Below are 21,694 nucleotides of genomic sequence, written 5' to 3' on the forward strand. Positions count from 1 at the left end.
GGCGTCCTCAGTCAGCGGTGAAGGGTCGAATCAGTATTGAGGACGCAATCAGGGTAATTGGACACAACTAGATTAGGGGAGAAAAATTGGGGGGAAAAGTGGGGAAAAATAGAAGAAAAAAAACGCTTTTAAATGTACGTCCATTTATCTATTTTCATTTATTCATTCATTTATTCAGTGTTTTACCACCACTTTATCCTATTCAGAGTCGCTGTTGTTCTGATTTACTAGGCGAAACGCAGGAAACACCCTGGACAGGTCACCAGTCCATCACAAGGCAAACACACACACCTAGTGCGACTTTAGTATCTTAAATTAACCTGACTGCATGTCTTTGGACTGTGGGAGGAAACCCGCACAGACACAAGGAGAACAGTTAAACTCTACACAGAAACGACCCAGACCGCACCACCTGGGACTCAAACCCAGGACCTTCTCACTGTGAGGCAACAGCGCTACCCAAAAGTCACTGTGCACGTACCTATTTTCACTATTCACTTTATTGTGATCACTGTTAGGTGGGTCAGGCATTACCCTGAAACACTAGGTGCAAGGCAGGAACATACACTCACCCTTTTGCTTAATTTAGAGTAGCCAACCCTCATATTGTATATTTTTGGAAGGTGAGATGAAACCAGAGAAACGCTGGTTACTTAAGATGATTAAATGATTGAGTTAATAAATTAAATTAGCAGCAGATGTTGGTGCCACACAGCTCCAGGACTTTGGAAATTACAGTTTGGCATGTTTTCATTGTGTCTGCATGGGTTTGCTCCTGTGGTTTTTTCTGACTACTCCCAGATTTTCCCCCATCTGCCATACACAGGGCATGGTACTTTGTATTCCTACCTTTTGTGTTCCTATCCTGTGCCCAGTTGTTCATGGGATAGGCCCTTGAATCACAGACCAGACCAGGTTAAAGCCGCTACTGAATAAGTGTAATCAAATGACTAAATAAACTAGTGAATTAAATAAGAAAGTGAATATTTTATGTTAACTTGATAATTAATTATAAGTGGAAATAAATAATACATTTAAATTAGGTTATTTATGAGTCATTTTTTCAATGTTTAAATTGGGATGAAATAATTAAACTCAAAGTGTGATATCACTGTTTTAGCAATTTACAATCAATCTTGTGTGTTTGCTTAAATGTGGCATATACTTAAAGCTCTGCTCACTAAAAACAATTAGTATGTATCTGGGGTCCACAGTAAGTGATGCAATGTGGGGCAGAACAGTGACACGCTTTCCTGAAGGACATGACTCCAGATTTTTTTGACACGTCTAGCCTGGCATATAAGAAAAGTTAGGTTATTCATTTACTTAGAAGTCGCTGACCTGCATGCTGTCAAGGTCATGGTGGATTGGTCATGGTTAATTTTAGCTCTTTTGGCTTTTGCTTTTTGCAAAATTGTGAAAGGTAAATATTAGCCCAAGAGGTTTGTTTAAATGGCCCCAGTATAGCAATCTAAATATGGGGTTACAAAAGCATTGAGACATATCCAAGTTCTTATGCTTAAAAACAATTATTAAAAATTAATAGCAAGAAAATTCAGTCATTTGACCAGTAGATGTTTCACTAATTATTATACAAAAAGTGCACATTCCACAACCATTCTGCTATTTTTGTACATAAATATACTTTAACACATTGCATCATTTACATTGCATCATTTATGGAACAGTAGTTTAACAACAGAAACATTCTTTCAAGCTTTAGGTAATGAACCGACACCCTGACATTTGTATATTTTCTTGAAATTCATAAATTCATGTGTTAAGGAAATAATAGATAAGAATCAGTCAGCACTTTTTATGAGTAATACATGGACAAATCAAGGTATTTCCAAACGGCATCACAAACCTTTAGCAGTTTACTTATCTAAATACTACACTTCATATACAGTGTATCACAAAAGTGAGTACATCCCTCACATTTCTGCAGATATTTAAGTATATCTTTTCATGGGACAACACTGACAAAATGACACTTTGACACAATGAAAAGTAGTCTATGTGCAGCTTATATAACAGTGTAAATTTATTCTTCCCTCAAAATAACTCAATATACAGCCATTAATGTCTAAACCACCGGCAACAAAAGTGAGTACACCCCTTAGTGAAAGTTCCTGAAGTGTCAATATTTTGTGTGGCCACCATTATTTCCCAGAACTGCCTTAACTCTCCTGGGCATGGAGTTTACCAGAGCTTCACAGGTTGCCACTGGAATGCTTTTCCACTCCTCCATGACGACATCACGGAGCTGGCGGATATTCGAGACTTTGCGCTCCTCCACCTTCCGCTTGAGGATGCCCCAAAGATGTTCTATTGGGTTTAGGTCTGGAGACATGCTTGGCCAGTCCATCACCTTTACCCTCAGCCTCTTCAATAAAGCAGTGGTCGTCTTAGAGGTGTGTTTGGGGTCATTATCATGCTGGAACACTGCCCTGCGACCCAGTTTCCAGAGGGAGGGGATCATGCTCTGCTTCAGTATTTCACAGTACATATTGGAGTTCATGTGTCCCTCAATGAAATGTAACTCCCCAACACCTGCTGCACTCATGCAGCCCCAGACCATGGCATTCCCACCACCATGCTTGACTGTAGGCATGACACACTTATCTTTGTACTCCTCACCTGATTGCCGCCACACATGCTTGAGACCATCTGAATTAAACAAATTAATCTTGGTCTCATCAGACCATAGGACATGGTTCCAGTAATCCATGTCCTTTGTTGACATGTCTTCAGCAAACTGTTTGCGGGCTTTCTTGTGTAGAGACTTCAGAAGAGGCTTCCTTCTGGGGTGACAGCCATGCAGACCAATTTGATGTAGTGTGCGGCGTATGGTCTGAGCACTGACAGGCTGACACCCCACCTTTTCAATCTCTGCAGCAATGCTGACAGCACTCCTGCGCCAATCTTTCAAAGACAGCAGTTGGATGTGACGCTGAGCACGTGCACTCAGCTTCTTTGGACGACCAACGCGAGGTCTGTTCTGAGTGGACCCTGCTCTTTTAAAACGCTGGATGATCTTGGCCACTGTGCTGCAGCTCAGTTTCAGGGTGTTGGCAATCTTCTTGTAGCCTTGGCCATCTTCATGTAGCGCAACAATTCGTCTTTTAAGATCCTCAGAGAGTTCTTTGCCATGAGGTGCCATGTTGGAACTTTCAGTGACCAGTATGAGAGAGTGTGAGAGCTGTACTACTAAATTGAACACACCTGCTCCCTATGCACACCTGAGACCTAGTAACACTAACAAATCACATGACATTTTGGAGGGAAAATGACAAGCAGGGCTCAATTTGGACATTTAGGGGTGTAGTCTCTTAGGGGTGTACTCACTTTTGTTGCCGGTGGTTTAGACATTAATGGCTGTATATTGAGTTATTTTGAGGGAAGAATAAATTTACACTGTTATATAAGCTGCACACAGACTACTTTTCATTGTGTCAAAGTGTCATTTTGTCAATGTTGTCCCATGAAAAGATATACTTAAATATCTGCAGAAATGTGAGGGGTGTACTCACTTTTGTGATACACTGTAGATACGACATTCCCAGCACATGTGTGGCAGACTGTGTGAACTTACAGGAAGACTGGTTAGACTGACCTTATTTGGCTTAATTCCTTGTGTGAGTAGGTGAAGGTATGATAGTCTTTGACCCTGCATCTACTCACATGATCAAAATATACAGTCTCATAGCAGAGGATGGGTGGATCATCACTTACTTCATCATTTTCTTATATGACTATAATCACATTATATATTCTTTAATTATGTTGTCTAGGCCACTTTAAAACTTTCTTTTTAGCTATTCAGATGTGAACTAACTTTCAGAATTCGCAGGAACTAGGCCACCCAAAGGGTCCATGCTGAGTCTGGTTCCTCTCAAGGTTTTGTCCTGTCATTTTAAGAAAGTTTTTCCTTGCCACTGTTGCCCTTGGCTTGCACAACAGGTGTCTTTGGTCTGTTTGTCCTGTATTCTGTAAAGTTGCTTTGAGACAAGTAAATTTGACTTGTCTTGGCATCACTAACCTGCTGCATAACCAAGTTATGCCTCAACGGCAGCGCTTAGACAGATAACCCTATGTGCTTAAGAATTTTTAAAAGTTTAATTTACCCTCCTCTCTCCCACCCTTCCCTCTCAAGTCATCTAGGTCAGCATCACTTTTTCACCAGCATGTTTGTATATTATGTCATTTATATATTATATTATTGATAGCTGTTAGCAATGGGTGTGGTAGACACAGCTGAACTCAATCAGAACTCTTTATGTAAAATAATATATTTGGGGTTTTTCAGCAAACACAATGATATTCTTGTTGACCTAAAGGTTTGTCTATCAGAAGAACGTTATCCCAGAATGTTTGTGGATCATCCAGATGTTTTAACAAGTGTCAGATGAGCACTAATAATTTGTTTTATTTGTTTATTTTTGTTATCACTGCTTTTCTCATTTCTACTCTACCATGAATCAAATTTTATCTATACTTTTTTATACTGTTGAGTCTTGAACACGTTTTTATTAGATGTATTTCCCAGGATGTTTTGTAATTTCCTGGACTTTCCTTGAAGTAATTTCAGTAGGGTCGATTTACCACTGTTCCAGGTTTCTTTTATTTTGAGGTAAGGGTTTTCATGTGGTTTTGTGGAGTTCTAGAGCTTCAGAAAAGGCTTTGTAATATTTACGAGACTGATATATATTATATGTTTTGTTTAATATTTATAATTTAGTGGGACAATTGCAAAAGGGCAAAAAAAAGGCAATCACAATGTGAGAAAATACTTTTCACACCTCTGTATGTTGTATGTTAGAGAGGCCTTGAAAGGTCTTGAGTTCTAGTTAATGACTAACCTGCCTGTCAAATTTATATTGAACACTCATGCAGTCCAACTGCATTTGCTTCTCTTCCCACACAAAGACAGACTACACATTCATTTGCACACTGTTCACCAGTCCTACAGGTAAGAAATGACAGTTTTTACTTTTATAACATGTTTTATATAATCGGAAATCAACAGTTTTAACAAGTTTAGATATTTGATTTTATGTACAGATGGTCACTGTTAATTTACAATATAAAATATAAAGTGTCAAACCTACAAAATATAACTACTATAACATCTAAAATGTATTCAAACATCAAATTATGTGTCAATAAAGCTTTAACTAAGTAGGTGGTTAAAAGGTTTGCAGTCAGTTTTTATGTTAGATTAGATCTGTTGTGTACTTGAGCGTACAGCCAGATGTTGGTGTTGACACTGGGTGCCATATACAGTACATTGTGTCATGGTTTGTTGGGGCAATAAAGAACACACCTAAATTGCTTACAGAGTGCATATAAATGTGTACACATCAAAATAAATATGTTAAACTAGGAAGTTTTTTTTTTTTTACTTGAAGCTACTTGTTGGCACATACTGTACACAGGTAAATCTGTCAATAATGTGAATGTTGTTGTTTAAAATGAGAAATAATTGTGTTTAAATTAACAAATAATTAATTAAATATGTGAAGTGTTGTAAAGTGTACGTAGTGTGTTGTGTAAAAATAAATACCCCCTTTCTGATAAATTCTATGCTAAATAGAATAATTTTAGATCAGAAGAAAACACAAATGAACTGTAATTATTTAAGGAACACAGCTACCCAACACACATGACCATAATAGTTTTGCCAGTAAAAAAAATAAAACTATGCAATAATTTGAGTAACTTTCAAAGGGTTGAGAAAAAAGTGGTTAATCAATATCAGTCAGTAAGGTGTTACAAAGCCAGTACTAAAGCTCTAGGACTGCACCAAACCCCAGTGAAAGCCATTATCACTTTTATTAGTTGGTACATCTACACAGGTGTCACTGATTATTTGTATATTTTTGGCATTTAGCAAACGCCTTTATCCAGAGCGACTTTACATTACAGTATACATTCTGAGCAACTGAGGGTTAAGGGCCCAACAGCAGCAACCAGGCAGTGGTGGGGCTTGAACCAGCGACCTTCTGATTACTAGTCCAGTACCTTAACCACTAGGCTACAGCTTGCCGTAGGTCATCTGTCAAAATCTGGGAAATCTGTCGAAAAACACTGTCTGAAAACAAAGGCTTAGATTCAGACAGTTTTAAACCTAATTGGCTGAAAAAGGTTTGGAATTGTCTAGTGAAAGTCCTGGCTTGAACCTATAGAGATACTGTGGTAAGACCTAAAACAAGTATGCTGAACACCCAGGACTATCACAATGACTGCATAGTACCAACTGTGAAACATGGGGGAAGTAGTGTGTTAATATGGGACTGTATGAGTTTAGTGGATGTATGGAAAATGACATTTATAGATGACACCATGAATGCTACTGTGTACACCAAAAAACAAATGAAAAGATGATTCTCACTCTCAAAATGCTCTGAAAGAAAGGAAGGTTCCAACATGACAATGGCCCTTAAAGCACACAAAACCCTCCAACAAAAAAGAGCTGAAAAGAATAATCTGTATATACAGTGTATCACAAAAGTGAGTACACCCCTCACATTTCTGCAGATATTTAAGTATATCTTTTCATGGGACAACACTGACAAAATGACACTTTGACACAATGAAAAGTAGTCTGTGTGCAGCTTATATAACAGTGTAAATTTATTCTTCCCTCAAAATAACTCAATATACAGCCATTAATGTCTAAACCACCGGCAACAAAAGTGAGTACACCCCTTAGTGAAAGTTCCTGAAGTGTCAATATTTTGTGTGGCCACCATTATTTCCCAGAACTGCCTTAACTCTCCTGGTCATGGAGTTTACCAGAGCTTCACAGGTTGCCACTGGAATGCTTTTCCACTCCTCCATGACGACATCACGGAGCTGGCGGATATTCGAGACTTTGCGCTCCTCCACCTTCCGCTTGAGGATGCCCCAAAGATGTTCCATTGGGTTTAGGTCTGGAGACATGCTTGGCCAGTCCATCACCTTTAACCTCAGCCTCTTCAATAAAGCAGTGGTCGTCTTAGAGGTGTGTTTGGGGTCATTATCATGCTGGAACACTGCCCTGCGACCCAGTTTCCGGAGGGAGGGGATCATGCTCTGCTTCAGTATTTCACAGTACATATTGGAGTTCATGTGTCCCTCAATGAAATGTAACTCCCCAACACCTGCTGCACTCATGCAGCCCCAGACCATGGCATTCCCACCACCATGCTTGACTGTAGGCATGACACACTTATCTTTGTACTCCTCACTTGATTGCCGCCACACATGCTTGAGACCATCTGAACCAAACAAATTAATCTTGGTCTCATCAGACCATAGGACATGGTTCCAGTAATCCATGTCCTTTGTTGACATGTCTTCAGCAAACTGTTTGCGGGCTTTCTTGTGTAGAGACTTCAGAAGAGGCTTCCTTCTGGGGTGACAGCCATGCAGACCAATTTGATGTAGTGTGCGGCGTATGGTCTGAGCACTGACAGGCTGACCCCCCACCTTTTCAATCTCTGCAGCAATGCTGACAGCACTCCTGCGCCTATCTTTCAAAGACAGCAGTTGGATGTGACGCTGAGCACGTGCACTCAGCTTCTTTGGACGACCAACGCGAGGTCTGTTCTGAGTGGACCCTGCTCTTTTAAAACGCTGGATGATCTTAGCCACTGTGCTGCAGCTCAGTTTCAGGGTGTTGGCAATCTTCTTGTAGCCTTGGCCATCTTCATGTAGCGCAAAAATTCGTCTTTTAAGATCCTCAGAGAGTTCTTTGCCATGAGGTGCCATGTTGGAACTTTCAGTGACCAGTATGAGAGAGTGTGAGAGCTGTACTACTAAATTGAACACACCTGCTCCCTATGCACACCTGAGACCTAGTAACACTAACAAATCACATGACATTTTGGAGGGAAAATGACAAGCAGTGCTCAATTTGGACATTTAGGAGTGTAGTCTCTTAGGGGTGTACTCACTTTTGTTGCCGGTGGTTTAGACATTAATGGCTGTATATTGAGTTATTTTGAGGGAAGAATAAGCTGCACACAGACTACTTTTCATTGTGTCAAAGTGTCATTTTGTCAGTGTTGTCCCATGAAAAGATATACTTAAATATCTGCAGAAATGTGAGGGGTGTACTCACTTTTGTGATACACTGTATGTGTATATACGAGGGATATTCAAAAAAAGTGTTTTCACACTTGTAAAACTGTATTTATTAAGAATTTCAAAAACAAATGACATCACTTTTCTACATAATCACCTTCCAATGCATGTTTCCCAGCGTCGTCACACGACACGACCAATTACTACTCCTCCCACCCTAAGTGCGGAAACTTTTTGAAGATCCCTCGTGTACCAAGTTCAAATTTAGTGTGACCAATAAGCAACAAAGAAGCAATCAGAAAATAAACTTTTTTAAAGCACAGTAAGTATTTACAGACTGGTGCAATTTAGGGCAGTCCAGTAACAGCCACCTCTGAGCAGTATGACACTGTACAGTGTGTCATTTTATTATTTATATCATTCATATGATTATTATTATTATTAAAATGGTATTATTATTGTTATCATCTGTGACTATTATTATTATTATTAAAATGTTATTATTATTGTTATCATCTGTGACTATTATTATTATTATTATTATTATTGACATTTTATTGACTTTTAAAATACTTTTATGTCAAGTTAGTCAACCTTAGTAATAATTAATAAAAAGGTCATAAAATGTCTGTTGTTAACTAGCTTGAGCTCTCACTACAAATGTAAGTAAATTCTAACCTTAAAGTGTATTTATCAAAGACAGTTTATAACATACTTAGTGAATTTGGCTTAGCAATAGTTATACAGAGTCTTATCTTTCAATTTTAATTTAAGCATATATGCTTAATAGTACTTCAAGCATAATAGCACAGGGCTCAGAGCTATAAGGTTGTCAAAGGCTAAGGTTAAAGTTTCAAAAGTATCAAAAGCATGGATGCCAATGATTGTAAACCTTCTGATTTTGTAAAATTTTACGTTGAATAAATGTACTGCACTTTAGTTAAAGGTTACATTTCTTCCAAATTCCTATTGTGATACTGAGCTAAATATCAAAAAAGACTTTCCATAAAAACTTTTATGCATCTTTAAACAAGAGTGCCAATAATTTTGAAGTTAACTGTAGCTACATTAATTCCACTAACAACTACTGACAGCAGGAATTGATTTTTTTTCCTCTTTGCAGGTTTTCAGAGAGCAGGGGTCAGCGTTAGCACATGGATAAGAAAGAGGTGAAAACAGAAAAACTACATGTTAACTCACATTTAACTAAATTTTCTCTCATACCTTTCTTTACATATACTTATCTAGTCCTACCTGTATACCTGATGTAACTGAATACTAACTAACTAGCTTAGTCCGAGAGATCAACAAGTGTTTAAAACATGAGATTCAGTAAAAAACTAAGTCTGCATGATGTGTGTGAGCATACTCATTGGTGTACTATCTCTACTGCCTTTGTCAAGACCCTGACTTAACAACTATAAGACTTTACTAACTTTAATTAATAAATCAATTGAATTAGTTTCCAATATAGATACATATTTTAAAATGGTTTACAATTGTTTTAGTTCAATAGTGTGTTTTTATTAATGAGCTAGAAACATTTTGCCAGACTAATATGCACTAAGCAGTCACATATTCTTATGAACAAGTGTCCAACCCTTTAACCATATATTTATTAAAACGGCAAACTTATATATATTCTATAGCAGTAATAACCTTTCATAACTTTGCTTGGCAGGATCACTCTCAACTGGGAATATCTGGCTGCAACATGGACCTTCACTGTCCTGTATGTTTACACATATCTACCTTTCCTGTGAAGACTAATTGTGGGCATCAATTCTGTGGTAAGTCACATCTCAGATAGCATATCCAACTGATTGTAAAAGATTGAAAAATTACACTTACATTTACAATATAAGTTTCAATTAATTGACCTCAAACTTCTAAACAAATGGAGGTTCCCTAGAGCATGAGACCAAATGGTCACAGAATGGTGAAAAATAGTACAGTAGCTAGCTGCCATGTCCAGGGTTAGATGAAGATTTTGGGAGCTTCATGCTAATTTAAGATTTCTGTATGGGGATAGACAAACTCTAACTCAGCAGGTCACATGACTACATGCAGACCCTTACTTAGCAGGTCACATGACTCCAGCACGTTTCACATGGTTTAATAATTGACTGTTGCCACAGCAGCAAGGATTTTTACTGCCACTTGACATCACAGATGGGAGAGCGAAAAAATTGAGCGAGACAGTGAGGTTGCTTCGATTGTCACGTATTCCACTCATAAGAGGTTTTGGAAGGTGTCAGTTTGATGTGATTAACCAAGGGTTTTTAAAGTGATTGTAGCACTAAATATTTTAATCAGTATAATAATGTTGGTCAAATGTTGCCCACAGAACCCAAGCAATTTTAATGTTGTAAAAAATGTGAAGGATTTTGTGTCATTGACAAATAAAATGTTAAATAAATTAAAACGGGACATGACAGCATAAAGACAACATGACTTGACATATTTTATAGATTTTTCAGCTGTTCTTTCACAAATGTAGGCCCTTTTATAAACATATTGTAGGTTTTCTGAAAATCTGCTAATACAAATATATCACACCTAGTATTTATATATAATACTAGGTATATATATATATAAATAATTATATATTTAATTATATAACATTAAAATCACCTCCTTGTTTCTACACTCACTACCATTACTACTCTACCATTTTATCAGCTCCACTTACCATATATGAGCACTTTGTAGTTCTATAATTACTGACTGTAGTCCATCTGTTTCTCTACATACTTTTTTTAGCCTGCTTTTACTCTGTTCTTCAATGGTCAGGACCCCCACAGGATCAGAGCAGGTATTATTTGGGTGGTGGATCATTCTCAGCACTGCAGTGACACTGACAAGGTGGTGGTGTGTTAGTGTGTGTTGTGCTGCTGTGTCTTATCCACTCATACCAGCACAACACACACTAACACACCACCACCATGTCAGTGTCACTGAAGTGCTGAGAATAATCCAACACCCAAATAATACCTACTCTGTAGTGGTCCTGGGATGTACAGTGTATCACAAAAGTGAGTACACCCCTCACATTTCTGCAAATATTTCATTATATCTTTTCATGGGACAACACTATAGACATGAAACTTGGATATAACTTAGAGTAGTCAGTGTACAGCTTGTATAGCAGTGTAGATTTACTGTCTTCTGAAAATAACTCAACACACAGCCATTAATGTCTAAATAGCTGGCAACATAAGTGAGTACACCCCACAGTGAACATGTCCAAATTGTGCCCAAATGTGTCGTTATCCCTCCCTGGTGTCATGTGTCAAGGTCCCAGGTGTGAATGGGGAGCAGGGCTGTTAAATTTTGTGTTTTGGGTACAATTCTCTCATACTGGCCACTAAATATTCCACATGGCACCTCATGGCAAAGAACCCTCTGAGGATGTGAGAAATAGAATTGTTGCTCTCCACAAAGATGGCCTGGGCTATAAGAAGATTGCTAACACCCTGAAACTGAGCTACAGCATGGTGCCCAAGGTCGTACAGCGGTTTTCCAGGACAGGTTCCACTCGGAACAGGCTTCGCCAGGGTCGACCAAAGAAGTTGAGTCCACGTGTTCGGCGTCATATCCAGAGGTTGGCTTTAAAAAATAGACACATGAGTGCTGCCAGCATTGCTGCAGAGGTTGAAGACGTGGGAGGTCAGCCTGTCAGTGCTCAGACCATACGCCGCACACTGCATCAACTCGATCTGCATGGTCGTCATCCCAGAAGGAAGCTGACTCACAAGAAAGCCCACAAACAGTTTGCTGAAGACAAGCAGTCCAAGAACATGGATTACTGGAATGCCCTGTGGTCTGACGAGACCAAGATAAACTTGTTTGGCTCAGATGGTGTCCAGCATGTGTGGCGGCACCCTGGTGAGAAGTACCAAGACAACTGTATCTTGCCTACAGTCAAGCATGGTGGTGGTAGCATCATGGTCTTGGGCTGCATGAGTGTTGCTGGCACTGGGGAGCTGCAGTTCATTGAGGGAAACATGAATTTCAACATGTACTGTGACATTCTGAAACAGAGCATGATCCCCTCCCTTCGAAAACTGGGCCTCATGGCAGTTTTCCAACAGGATAACGACCCCAAACACAACCTCCAAGATGACAACTGCCTTGCTGAGGAAGCTGAAGGTAAAGGTGATGGACTAAACCCAATTGAGCACCTGTGGCGCAGCCTCAAGTGGAAGGTGGAGGAGTTCAAGGTGTCTAACATCCACCAGCTCCGTGATGTCATCATGGAGGAGTGGAAGAGGATTCCAGTAGCAGCCTGTGCAGCTCTGGTGAACTCCATGCCCAGGAGGGTTAAGGCAGTGCTGGATAATAATGGTGGTCACACAAAATATTTACACTTTGGGCACAATTTGGACATGTTCACTGTGGGGTGTACTCACTTATGTTGCCAGCCATTTAGACATTAATGGCTGTGTGTTGAGTTATTTTCAGAAGACAGTAAATCTACACTGCTATACAAGTTGTACACTGACTACTCTAAGTTATATCCAAGTTTCATGTCTATAGTGTTGTCCCATGAAAAGATATAATGAAATATTTGCAGAAATGTGAGGGGTGTACTCACTTTTGTGATACACTGTATATATACAGGGGTTGGACAAAATAACTGAAACACCTGGTTTTAGACCACAATAATTTATTAGTATGGTGTAGGGCCTCCTTTTGCGGCCAATACAGCGTCAATTCGTCTTGGAAATGACATATACAAGTCCTGCACAGTGGTCAGAGGGATTTTAAGCCATTCTTCTTGCAGGATAGTGGCCAGGTCACTACGTGATGCTGGTGGAGGAAAACGTTTCCTGACTCGCTTCTCCAAAACACCCCAAAGTGGCTCAATAATATTTAGATCTGGTGACTGTGCAGGCCATGGGAGATGTTCAACTTCACTTTCATGTTCATCAAACCAATCTTTCACCAGTCTTGCTGTGTGTATTGGTGCATTGTCATCCTGATACACGGCACCGCCATTGGATGCACATGGTCCTCCAGAATGGTTCGGTAGTCCTTGGCAGTGACGCGCCCATCTAGCACAAGTATTGGGCCAAGGGAATGTCATGATATGGCAGCCCAAACCATCACTGATCCACCCCCATGCTTCACTCTGGGCATGCAACAGTCTGGGTGGTACGCTTCTTTGGGGCTTCTCCACACCGTAACTCTCCCGGATGTGGGGAAAACAGTAAAGGTGGACTCATCAGAGAACAATACATGTTTCACATTGTCCACAGCCCAAGATTTGCCCTCCTTGCACCATTGAAACCGACGTTTGGCATCGGCACGAGTGACCAAAGGTTTGGCTATAGCAGCCCGGCCGTGTATATTGACCCTGTGGAGCTCCCGACGGACAGTTCTGGTGGAAACAGGAGAGTTGAGGTGCACATTTAATTCTGCCGTGATTTGGGCAGCCGTGGTTTTATGTTTTTTGGATACAATCCGGGTTAGCACCCGAACATCCCTTTCAGACAGCTTCCTCTTGCGTCCACAGTTAATCCGGTTGGATGTGGTTTGTCCTTCTTGGTGGTATGCTGACATTACCCTGGATACCGTGGCTCTTGATACATCACAAAGACTTGCTGTCTTGGTCACAGATGCGCCAGCAAGACGTGCACCAACAATTTGTCCTCTTTTGAACTCTGGTATGTCACCCATAATGTTGTGTGCATTGCAATATTTTGAGCAAAACTGTGCTCTTACCCTGCTAATTGAACCTTCACACTCTGCTCTTACTGGTGCAATGTGCAATTAATGAAGATTGGCCACCAGACTGGTCCAATTTAGCCATGAAACCTACCACACTAAAATGACAGGTGTTTCAGTTATTTTGTCCAACCCCTGTATATATACAGTGGTGTTCAAAAAAATAGCAGTACAGCACCATTAACCTGATAAAAAACCTGATAAAAAATTTTACTTGAAAGTGTAGTAGAGTAGTGAAAACAAAACAAACCCAACAATTAGAACATGCATGCTGCTCATTCTGAGTATATATATATATATATATACAGTGCCTTGCAAAAGTATTCAGCCCCCTTAAACTTTTCAACCTTTTGCCACATTTCAGGCTTCAAACATAACGATATGAAATTGTAATTTTTTGTGAAGAATCAACAACAAGTGGGACACAATCGTGAAGTGGAACGAAATTTATTGGATATTTTAAACTTTTTTTAGAAATAAAAAACTGAAAAGTGGGGCGTGCAATATTATTCAGCCCCCTTGCGTTAATACTTTGTAGCGCCACCTTTTGCTGCGATTACAGCTGCAAGTCGCTTGGGGTATGTCTCTATCAGTTTTGCACATCGAGAGACAGAAATTTTTGCCCATTCTTCCTTGCAAAACAGCTCGAGCTCAGTGAGGTTGGATGGAGAGCGTTTGTGAACAGCAGTTTTCAGCTCTTTCCACAGATTCTCGATGGGATTCAGGTCTGGACTTTGACTTGGCCATTCTAACACCTGGATACGTTTATTTGTGAACCATTCCATTGTAGATTTTGCTTTATGTTTTGGATCATTGTCTTGTTGGAAGATAAATCTCCGTCCCAGTCTCAGGTCTTTTGCAGACTGCAACAGGTTTTCTTCCAGAATGGTCCTGTATTTGGCTCCATCCATCTTCCCATCAATTTTAACCATCTTCCCTGTCCCTGCTGAAGAAAAGCAGGCCCAAACCATGATGCTGCCACCACCATGTTTGACAGTGGGGATGGTGTGTTCAGGGTGATGAGCTGTGTTGCTTTTACGCCAAACATAACGTTTTGCATTGTGGCCAAAAAGTTCGATTTTGGTTTCATCTGACCAGAGCACCTTCTTCCACATGTTTGGTGTGTCTCCCAGGTGACTTTTTATAGATATCTTTGAGAAATGGCTTTCTTCTTGCCACTCTTCCATAAAGGCCAGATTTGTGCAGTGTACGACTGATTGTGTCCTATGGACAGAGTCTCCCACCTCAGCTGTAGATCTCTGCAGTTCATTCAGAGTGATCATGGGCCTCTTGGCTGCATCTCTGATCAGTCTTCTCCTTGTTTGAGCTGAAAGTTTAGAGGGACGGCCGGGTCTTGGTAGATTTGCAGTGGTCTGATACTCCTTCCATTTCAATATGATCGCTTGCACAGTGCTCCTTGAGATGTTTAAAGCTTGGGAAATCTTTTTGTATCCAAATCCGGCTTTAAACTTCTCCACAACAGTATCTCGGACCTGCCTGGTGTGTTCCTTGGTCTTCATGATGCTCTCTGCGCTTTAAACAGAACTCTGAGACTGTCACAGAGCAGGTGCATTTATACGGAGACTTGATTACACACAGGTGGATTCTATTTATCACCATCAGTCATTTAGGTCAACATTGGATCATTCAGAGATCCTCACTGAACTTCTGGAGTGAGTTTGCTGCACTGAAAGTAAAGGGGCTGAATAATATTGCACGCCCCACTTTTTAGTTTTTTATTTCTAAAAAAAGTTTAAAATATCCAATAAATTTCGTTCCACTTCACGATTGTGTCCCACTTGTTGTTGATTCTTCACAAAAAATTACAATTTCATATCGTTATGTTTGAAGCCTGAAATGTGGCAAAAGGTTGAAAAGTTTAAGGGGGCTGAATACTTTTGCAAGGCACTGTATATATATATATATATATATATATATAAATATACAGTGTATCACAAAAGTGAGTACACCCCTCACATTTCTGCAAATATTTCATTATATCTTTTCATGGGACAACACTATAGACATGAAACTTGGATATAACTTAGAGTAGTCAGTGTACAGCTTGTATAGCAGTGTAGATTTACTGTCTTCTGAAAATAACTCAACACACAGCCAATAATGTCTAAATAGCTGGCAACATAAGTGAGTACACCCCACAGTGAACATGTCCAAATTGTGCCCAAATGTGTCGTTGTCCCTCCCTGGTGTCATGTGTCAAGGTCCCAGGTGTAAATGGGGAGCAGGGCTGTTAAATTTGGTGTTTTGGGTACAATTCTCTCATACTGGCCACTGGATATTCAACATGGGACCTCATGGCAAAGAACTCTCTGAGGATGTGAGAAATAGAATTGTTGCTCTCCACAAAGATGGCCTGGGCTATAAGAAGATTGCTAACACCCTGAAACTGAGCTACAGCATGGTGGCCAAGGTCATACAGCGGTTTTCCAGGACAGGTTCCACTCGGAACAGGCTTCGCCAGGGTCGACCAAAGAAGTTGAGTCCACGTGTTCGGCGTCATATCCAGAGGTTGGCTTTAAAAAATAGACACATGAGTGCTGCCAGCATTGCTGCAGAGGTTGAAGACGTGGGAGGTCAGCCTGTCAGTGCTCAGACCATACGCCGCACACTGCATCAACTCGGTCTGCATGGTCGTCATCCCAGAAGGAAGCTGACGCACAAGAAAGCCCGCAAACAGTTTGCTGAAGACAAGCAGTCCAAGAACATGGATTACTGGAATGCCTTGTGGTCTGACGAGACCAAGATAAACTTGTTTGGCTCAGATGGTGTCCAGCATGTGTGGCGGCGCCCTGGTGAGAAGTACCAAGACAACTGTATCTTGCCTACAGTCAAGCATGGTAGTGGTAGCATCATGGTCTTGGGCTGCATGAGTGTTGCTGGCACTGGGGAGCTGCAGTTCATTGAGGGAAACATGAATTCCAACATGTACTGTGACATTCTGAAACAGAGCATGATCCCCTCCCTTCGAAAACTGCAAAACTGTCAAAAGACAAACTGCAACCCATTTCTTGGTATTTGCTTGGTGAAATTACTTGACCATTTCCATTGTTCATTGTGTAAATAAAACACACTCATAGTATTTGTTTCAGGACACTGGTCAAGTCCCTGGAAAAGACGCCTACTTGGTACGATAGGATCACAGGCCATTTTCTTGAAAAGGAACGGAGGGCAGAATTTATGTATAAATAAATTGAAAAATTTTATGTTGTAAGCCGACAATGAGCTTCCCCTCTTTAAAAGACCAGCAGCCGCCACTGATATATACGTATATATATAACCAAATTTACTGACACAAACCTAGCTTCTTAGACCAATAGTCTACACATAGTTCTATGTCAGAACTTAAGAAAGGCCAATCCAAAAGCATCTTTATTATTCAACCTAATGCATCAATTCCACAGGTATCAAACAGTTCTATAATACTACCAGAGCAAAGTTAAATAGTATTTCAAGTGTTTTGGGGTCCAAATGCCTCAGTTATTTTTGTCTAAACATACTTCTAAACATTGTGGCAAAATTCATTCTTCATTCTTTCTGTCTGATAACATGAGGTTTTTGCTAAAAGATTTGTCTTCATTCAGGTAATCAGTTACCAGCTCAGTTAGTATTATGGTGCTGATACACTGCAGCCAGTTTATGGCATTTAACAGAATGTTTAATAAGCTGACAGCAGAAGATATACAAACGTAGTAAAGCAGGGGTCATTTCATTTTTCAAATCATTACCTAGGTCAACATTAACTTTTACATGCTGCCTGTCCCACTGATTGACCTGTGAGTCTAGTAATAAGATAGCTATACAAGGCATCAGCTTTCAACCTACTGACCTTTACTTTAACTCCATAATCTTTGTCAACACATACACACACATTTCCCACTTACATTTTTTCCACTGCTACTCTTAGTCTGTTGTTCCCTTGAGAGTTGAGGGCCTGCTCTGTAGGGAATGAGTGAGTGTTTTGTACTTTGTGATAGACTGGAATTCCGTGTTTCCTGCATAATCTCTGACCACACTTTCACCATGATCAAGTAAAAAGCAGTTACTAAGGAATGTAACGATGGAGGAATGATTAAAAACTATAAACAAATTATAATGCCTGTTGCTGTCACATTTTTAAGGTGCAGTCATTGTTTATTGTTATTAATATTTACAGTTATTGTGGTTATTCTGTTTGATTCAGTACAATATTTTTTTATTTTTTTCTGTAGCACCATGTCTTATATCTTACTGGAAACACAGTCGCTGGTTAGACGCCATTAGCTGTCCTTTGTGCAGACAGAAGGTACGAGGCATATACACACCCAATACACCTCTAGCAATTCTAATAAAGATTCAATATAACAAACTGTAACTACTAAACTTACTCAGTTCTAGCTGGATTTTGTTAGCCAGTTATTATGTAGAAATTTTAATCTGTACTCCTTTATGTTCTAATTTTTGTCTTTTGCTTTGTCTGTGCTAGGTGAGCATAATGTATCATCTTTTTCATGAGAACAGAACAGACAGGAAAGGGGGAGAGGTACTGAGCAACATTACAGATTATAATAGACGCTATTCTGGAGCTCCACGAAAAGTGAGTTATGCTTCTACAACCTCCTGATTTCTTTTTTTTTAACCATTATGTACTATTATTAGTATTACTAGGAATACTATTACTCTGTTAGAGCTAAAGAGCTTTTTATTACTACAGTGGTCAATGAGACTATACGTTTGAATTTGGTTATTTGTTAAGACACAGCACAGCCAAATTTATGTTGAAACTCTTTCTAAATAGTGAATTTGGTTTTATTAATATAGCTGAACAGGTTTTATCTATAGCTGAACAGATGCATGTTCCAAATTTTAGTGGAACATAAACAGTGGATGTTAAGGGTTTATTTATTATTTATTTATTAGAATTTTAACATCATGTTTTACACACTTTGGTTACATTCATGACAGGACAGGAAGTTACTCATTACACGAGATTCATCAGTTCTAGTTCAATGTCAAACACAGTTATGGACAATTTTGTATCTCCAATTCACCTCACTTGCATGTCTTTGGACTGTGGGAGGAAATCGGAGCTTCCGGAGGAAACCCACACAGACACGGGGAGAACATACAAACTCCACACAAAAAGGACCCGGACTGCCCCACCTAGAGATCAAACCCAGGACCTTCTTGCTGTGAGGCGACAGTGCTAGCCACCGAGCCAACATGCCACCCAGATGTTAAGGGTGCAACTATAAATTTAGAATGAGATGTTTGATAAGCATATATAGATCTCATATTCAGTTGTTCAAATAACTTTGGACATGTATGTCTTACTAATTGATTTAAACAGGTCTAATGTGCTGCTTTTCTCCTTTCAGGTTTGCGATTACCTGTGTGATGCTCCACTTTTCCTGCTGTTGCTGTTCCGGGCCTTGGGAAACATGGGTGGTTTAGTATGGCTCTTTCTGCTAAGAGTAGCCCTGTGTGGGTTTGGGGCAGCTGCATCCCTTGTGTCCCCGTTAGAAGCCATACCTGGACCCTTTAGTTGGGCATTGGGGCTTTTAGATGACCTAGTGGTGGTCTTTCTCCTGCTCATTTCCATCATCAACATTCAACAGCAGATGGTGCCAGAGAGGACAGCCCGAACACACACGGAAGCTCAAGGAATACTGTCTGACACGCTTTGATTTAAAATGGAGGACAAAGGACACTGTATGGCTGATAGCATTATTGTACTCTGTGAACTCCTGAAAACTGTCCTAGCTGTAAAGACAATACTGCTTGTAAAAATCAGTTCCAATGTCTACACTTAATATATATTACACTGGTCTGCATCAGACTACACGCTGAAACACTGTATTTTTTTGTATACAATTAGTCAGATTGGTTAAAATCACTAAATATCATGCTAAACATATACATGTATTTATGTCTCAATCTTGAATTAAAAGCCCCAACATTTTAAAATAGTTTAGCATTAGTTATGACCTTAACAAATATTTATAAACTGTTAAACGGTATAAATTGTTCTAAATGGAAGCCATTGGTTTGTTTTTTATGTACTGCATAAATGTGAAGAGCAGGAAGGCATTTGGTATTGGCTCTACCATGGAAGTCACCTTTATAAAAGCAGTGTAAAATTTTTAACAGATAATTTTCATCTGTTGCTTTTCTACTTGATGATCAGGTTTAGGGGTATACGGCTCCCCCCATTCAAGTAGATGGAACCCAGGTCTTGTATAATTGTAAACAAAAAATGCCAGAGCCCTGGTCAAAATATCCTATAGGATTTTCAGTTTTTCCAATACAGTCCTATAGGATTCCAAAAATCCTATAGGACTTTTTGTTTTTTCCTATAAGAATTCAATTGGATTCTACATGTTCAACTGTCTCCCTGTTGTAAATATGAAATAATTATATTTAACCTTATCATTAAAGAATGTATACACACATAGGGAAATTGACAGTAATACAATATCTTCAGAATAATTAATAAATTACTCATAATTACATGTTTATTTGCAGGTATACAACAATAATACATGGATACAAATACACACACACACACACACACACACACACACAAACACACACACACATATATATATATATATATATAGTAGGGCTGTCAAACGATTAAATTTTTTAATCGCGATTAATCTCAGAATTTCATATAGTTAATCGCGATTAATCGCATAAAAAAAATCTGTGTAAATGTTATAGAAAACAAGGATTTTTAAGTGAAATGTTACAGTTAAAATGGTGAACACATTTTATGCTAAATGTACTGATGTTAAAAACTGCTGGGACAAGAGAAAACTGTTTTATTCACTCACATACTAGGCAGTAATACTATCCAGTGGTTTAATGGACGTTTCTACACGAACTGAGTGTGTTTAGACTAGGGTGGCCAGATTCATAGTAACAAAAAGGAGGACATTACACCCCAAAAAGCCGGACATCATATTAGGAACAGGGGGACATGCTACTGCAACACACAGAATGAATCCAGAACCCATATAACAGAGTTTTTGACCAATTTAAGCAAGAATTATATAACAAATGACTGTTTTACTCACTAAATGTTGTGTCTTTTCATATTTAGGTCCGTTCATCGCTGCCTCAAAAGTTTACTTTTTGGCATTTTCACCGCGTTCCTGATCATGAGAGCTGAGTGATTGACTCAAGTAGCGGTGTTTACAAAACAGAGAGGGCGGGCGAAATTCAACCACCCAATCACAGACTAGCTTTTAGAGGGCGGACCTTCTCCGATTGGCCAGTGGTAGCTCTATATATAGTTATATATATATTAGGGCTGTCGAAGTTAACGCGATAATAACGCATTAACGCAATCTCAATTTAACGCGATTATAAAAATTAGTGCCGTTAACGCAAATTCTAGTTCATGTTGAGACTTGACTGGTAGAACAAACATTTGAATGTCGGACTTGCCACCGTTTTTCATTTGCGGTTTGTTAACATAATGTTACCGAGCGTCGTAGTGTCGTAGTAATGCACTTGCATAATAAAGAAGCTGCCAGTCCTCCATTCACGTAACGCTAGGACGGACACTTCAAAATCCTCCTTTTGGAGTGAACTGGTTTCATTTTTGATCAATATTATTTACCATTGGCTCAGGTACATGTCGAAACAAATGCTTTGTATATCATTGGTTTAACAGCCTCATTTGACTCCTTATAGAGCTACCACTGGCCAATCGGAGAAGGTCCGCCCTCTAAAAGCTAGTCTGTGATTGGGTGGTTGAATTTCGCCCGCCCTCTCTGTTTTGTAAACACCGCTACTTGAGTCAATCACTCAGCTCTCATGATCAGGAACGCGGTGAAAATGCCAAAAAGTAAACTTTTGAGGCAGCGATGAACGGACCTAAATATGAAAA

General features: G+C 39.5%; 1 protein-coding gene across 1 annotated transcript; it reads left to right on the top strand.

The window, feature by feature from the left end:
- The first annotated feature begins 4,923 nt into the window (after positions 1 to 4,923).
- On the top strand, positions 4,924 to 19,747 carry si:dkey-183n20.15 (RING-HC_RNF170 domain-containing protein). Its single transcript, XM_063001278.1, has 6 exons — positions 4,924 to 4,972; positions 9,194 to 9,239; positions 9,752 to 9,860; positions 18,030 to 18,103; positions 18,284 to 18,394; positions 19,176 to 19,747. Exons 2-6 carry the CDS (start codon positions 9,225 to 9,227, stop codon positions 19,482 to 19,484), a joined length of 618 nt encoding a protein of 205 aa, XP_062857348.1. The 5' UTR covers positions 4,924 to 4,972; positions 9,194 to 9,224; the 3' UTR covers positions 19,485 to 19,747.
- The last annotated feature ends 1,947 nt before the right edge of the window (positions 19,748 to 21,694 follow it).

Source organism: Trichomycterus rosablanca, chromosome 9, assembly GCF_030014385.1.
Source record: "Trichomycterus rosablanca isolate fTriRos1 chromosome 9, fTriRos1.hap1, whole genome shotgun sequence".
Classification (NCBI taxonomy): domain Eukaryota; kingdom Metazoa; phylum Chordata; class Actinopteri; order Siluriformes; family Trichomycteridae; genus Trichomycterus; species Trichomycterus rosablanca.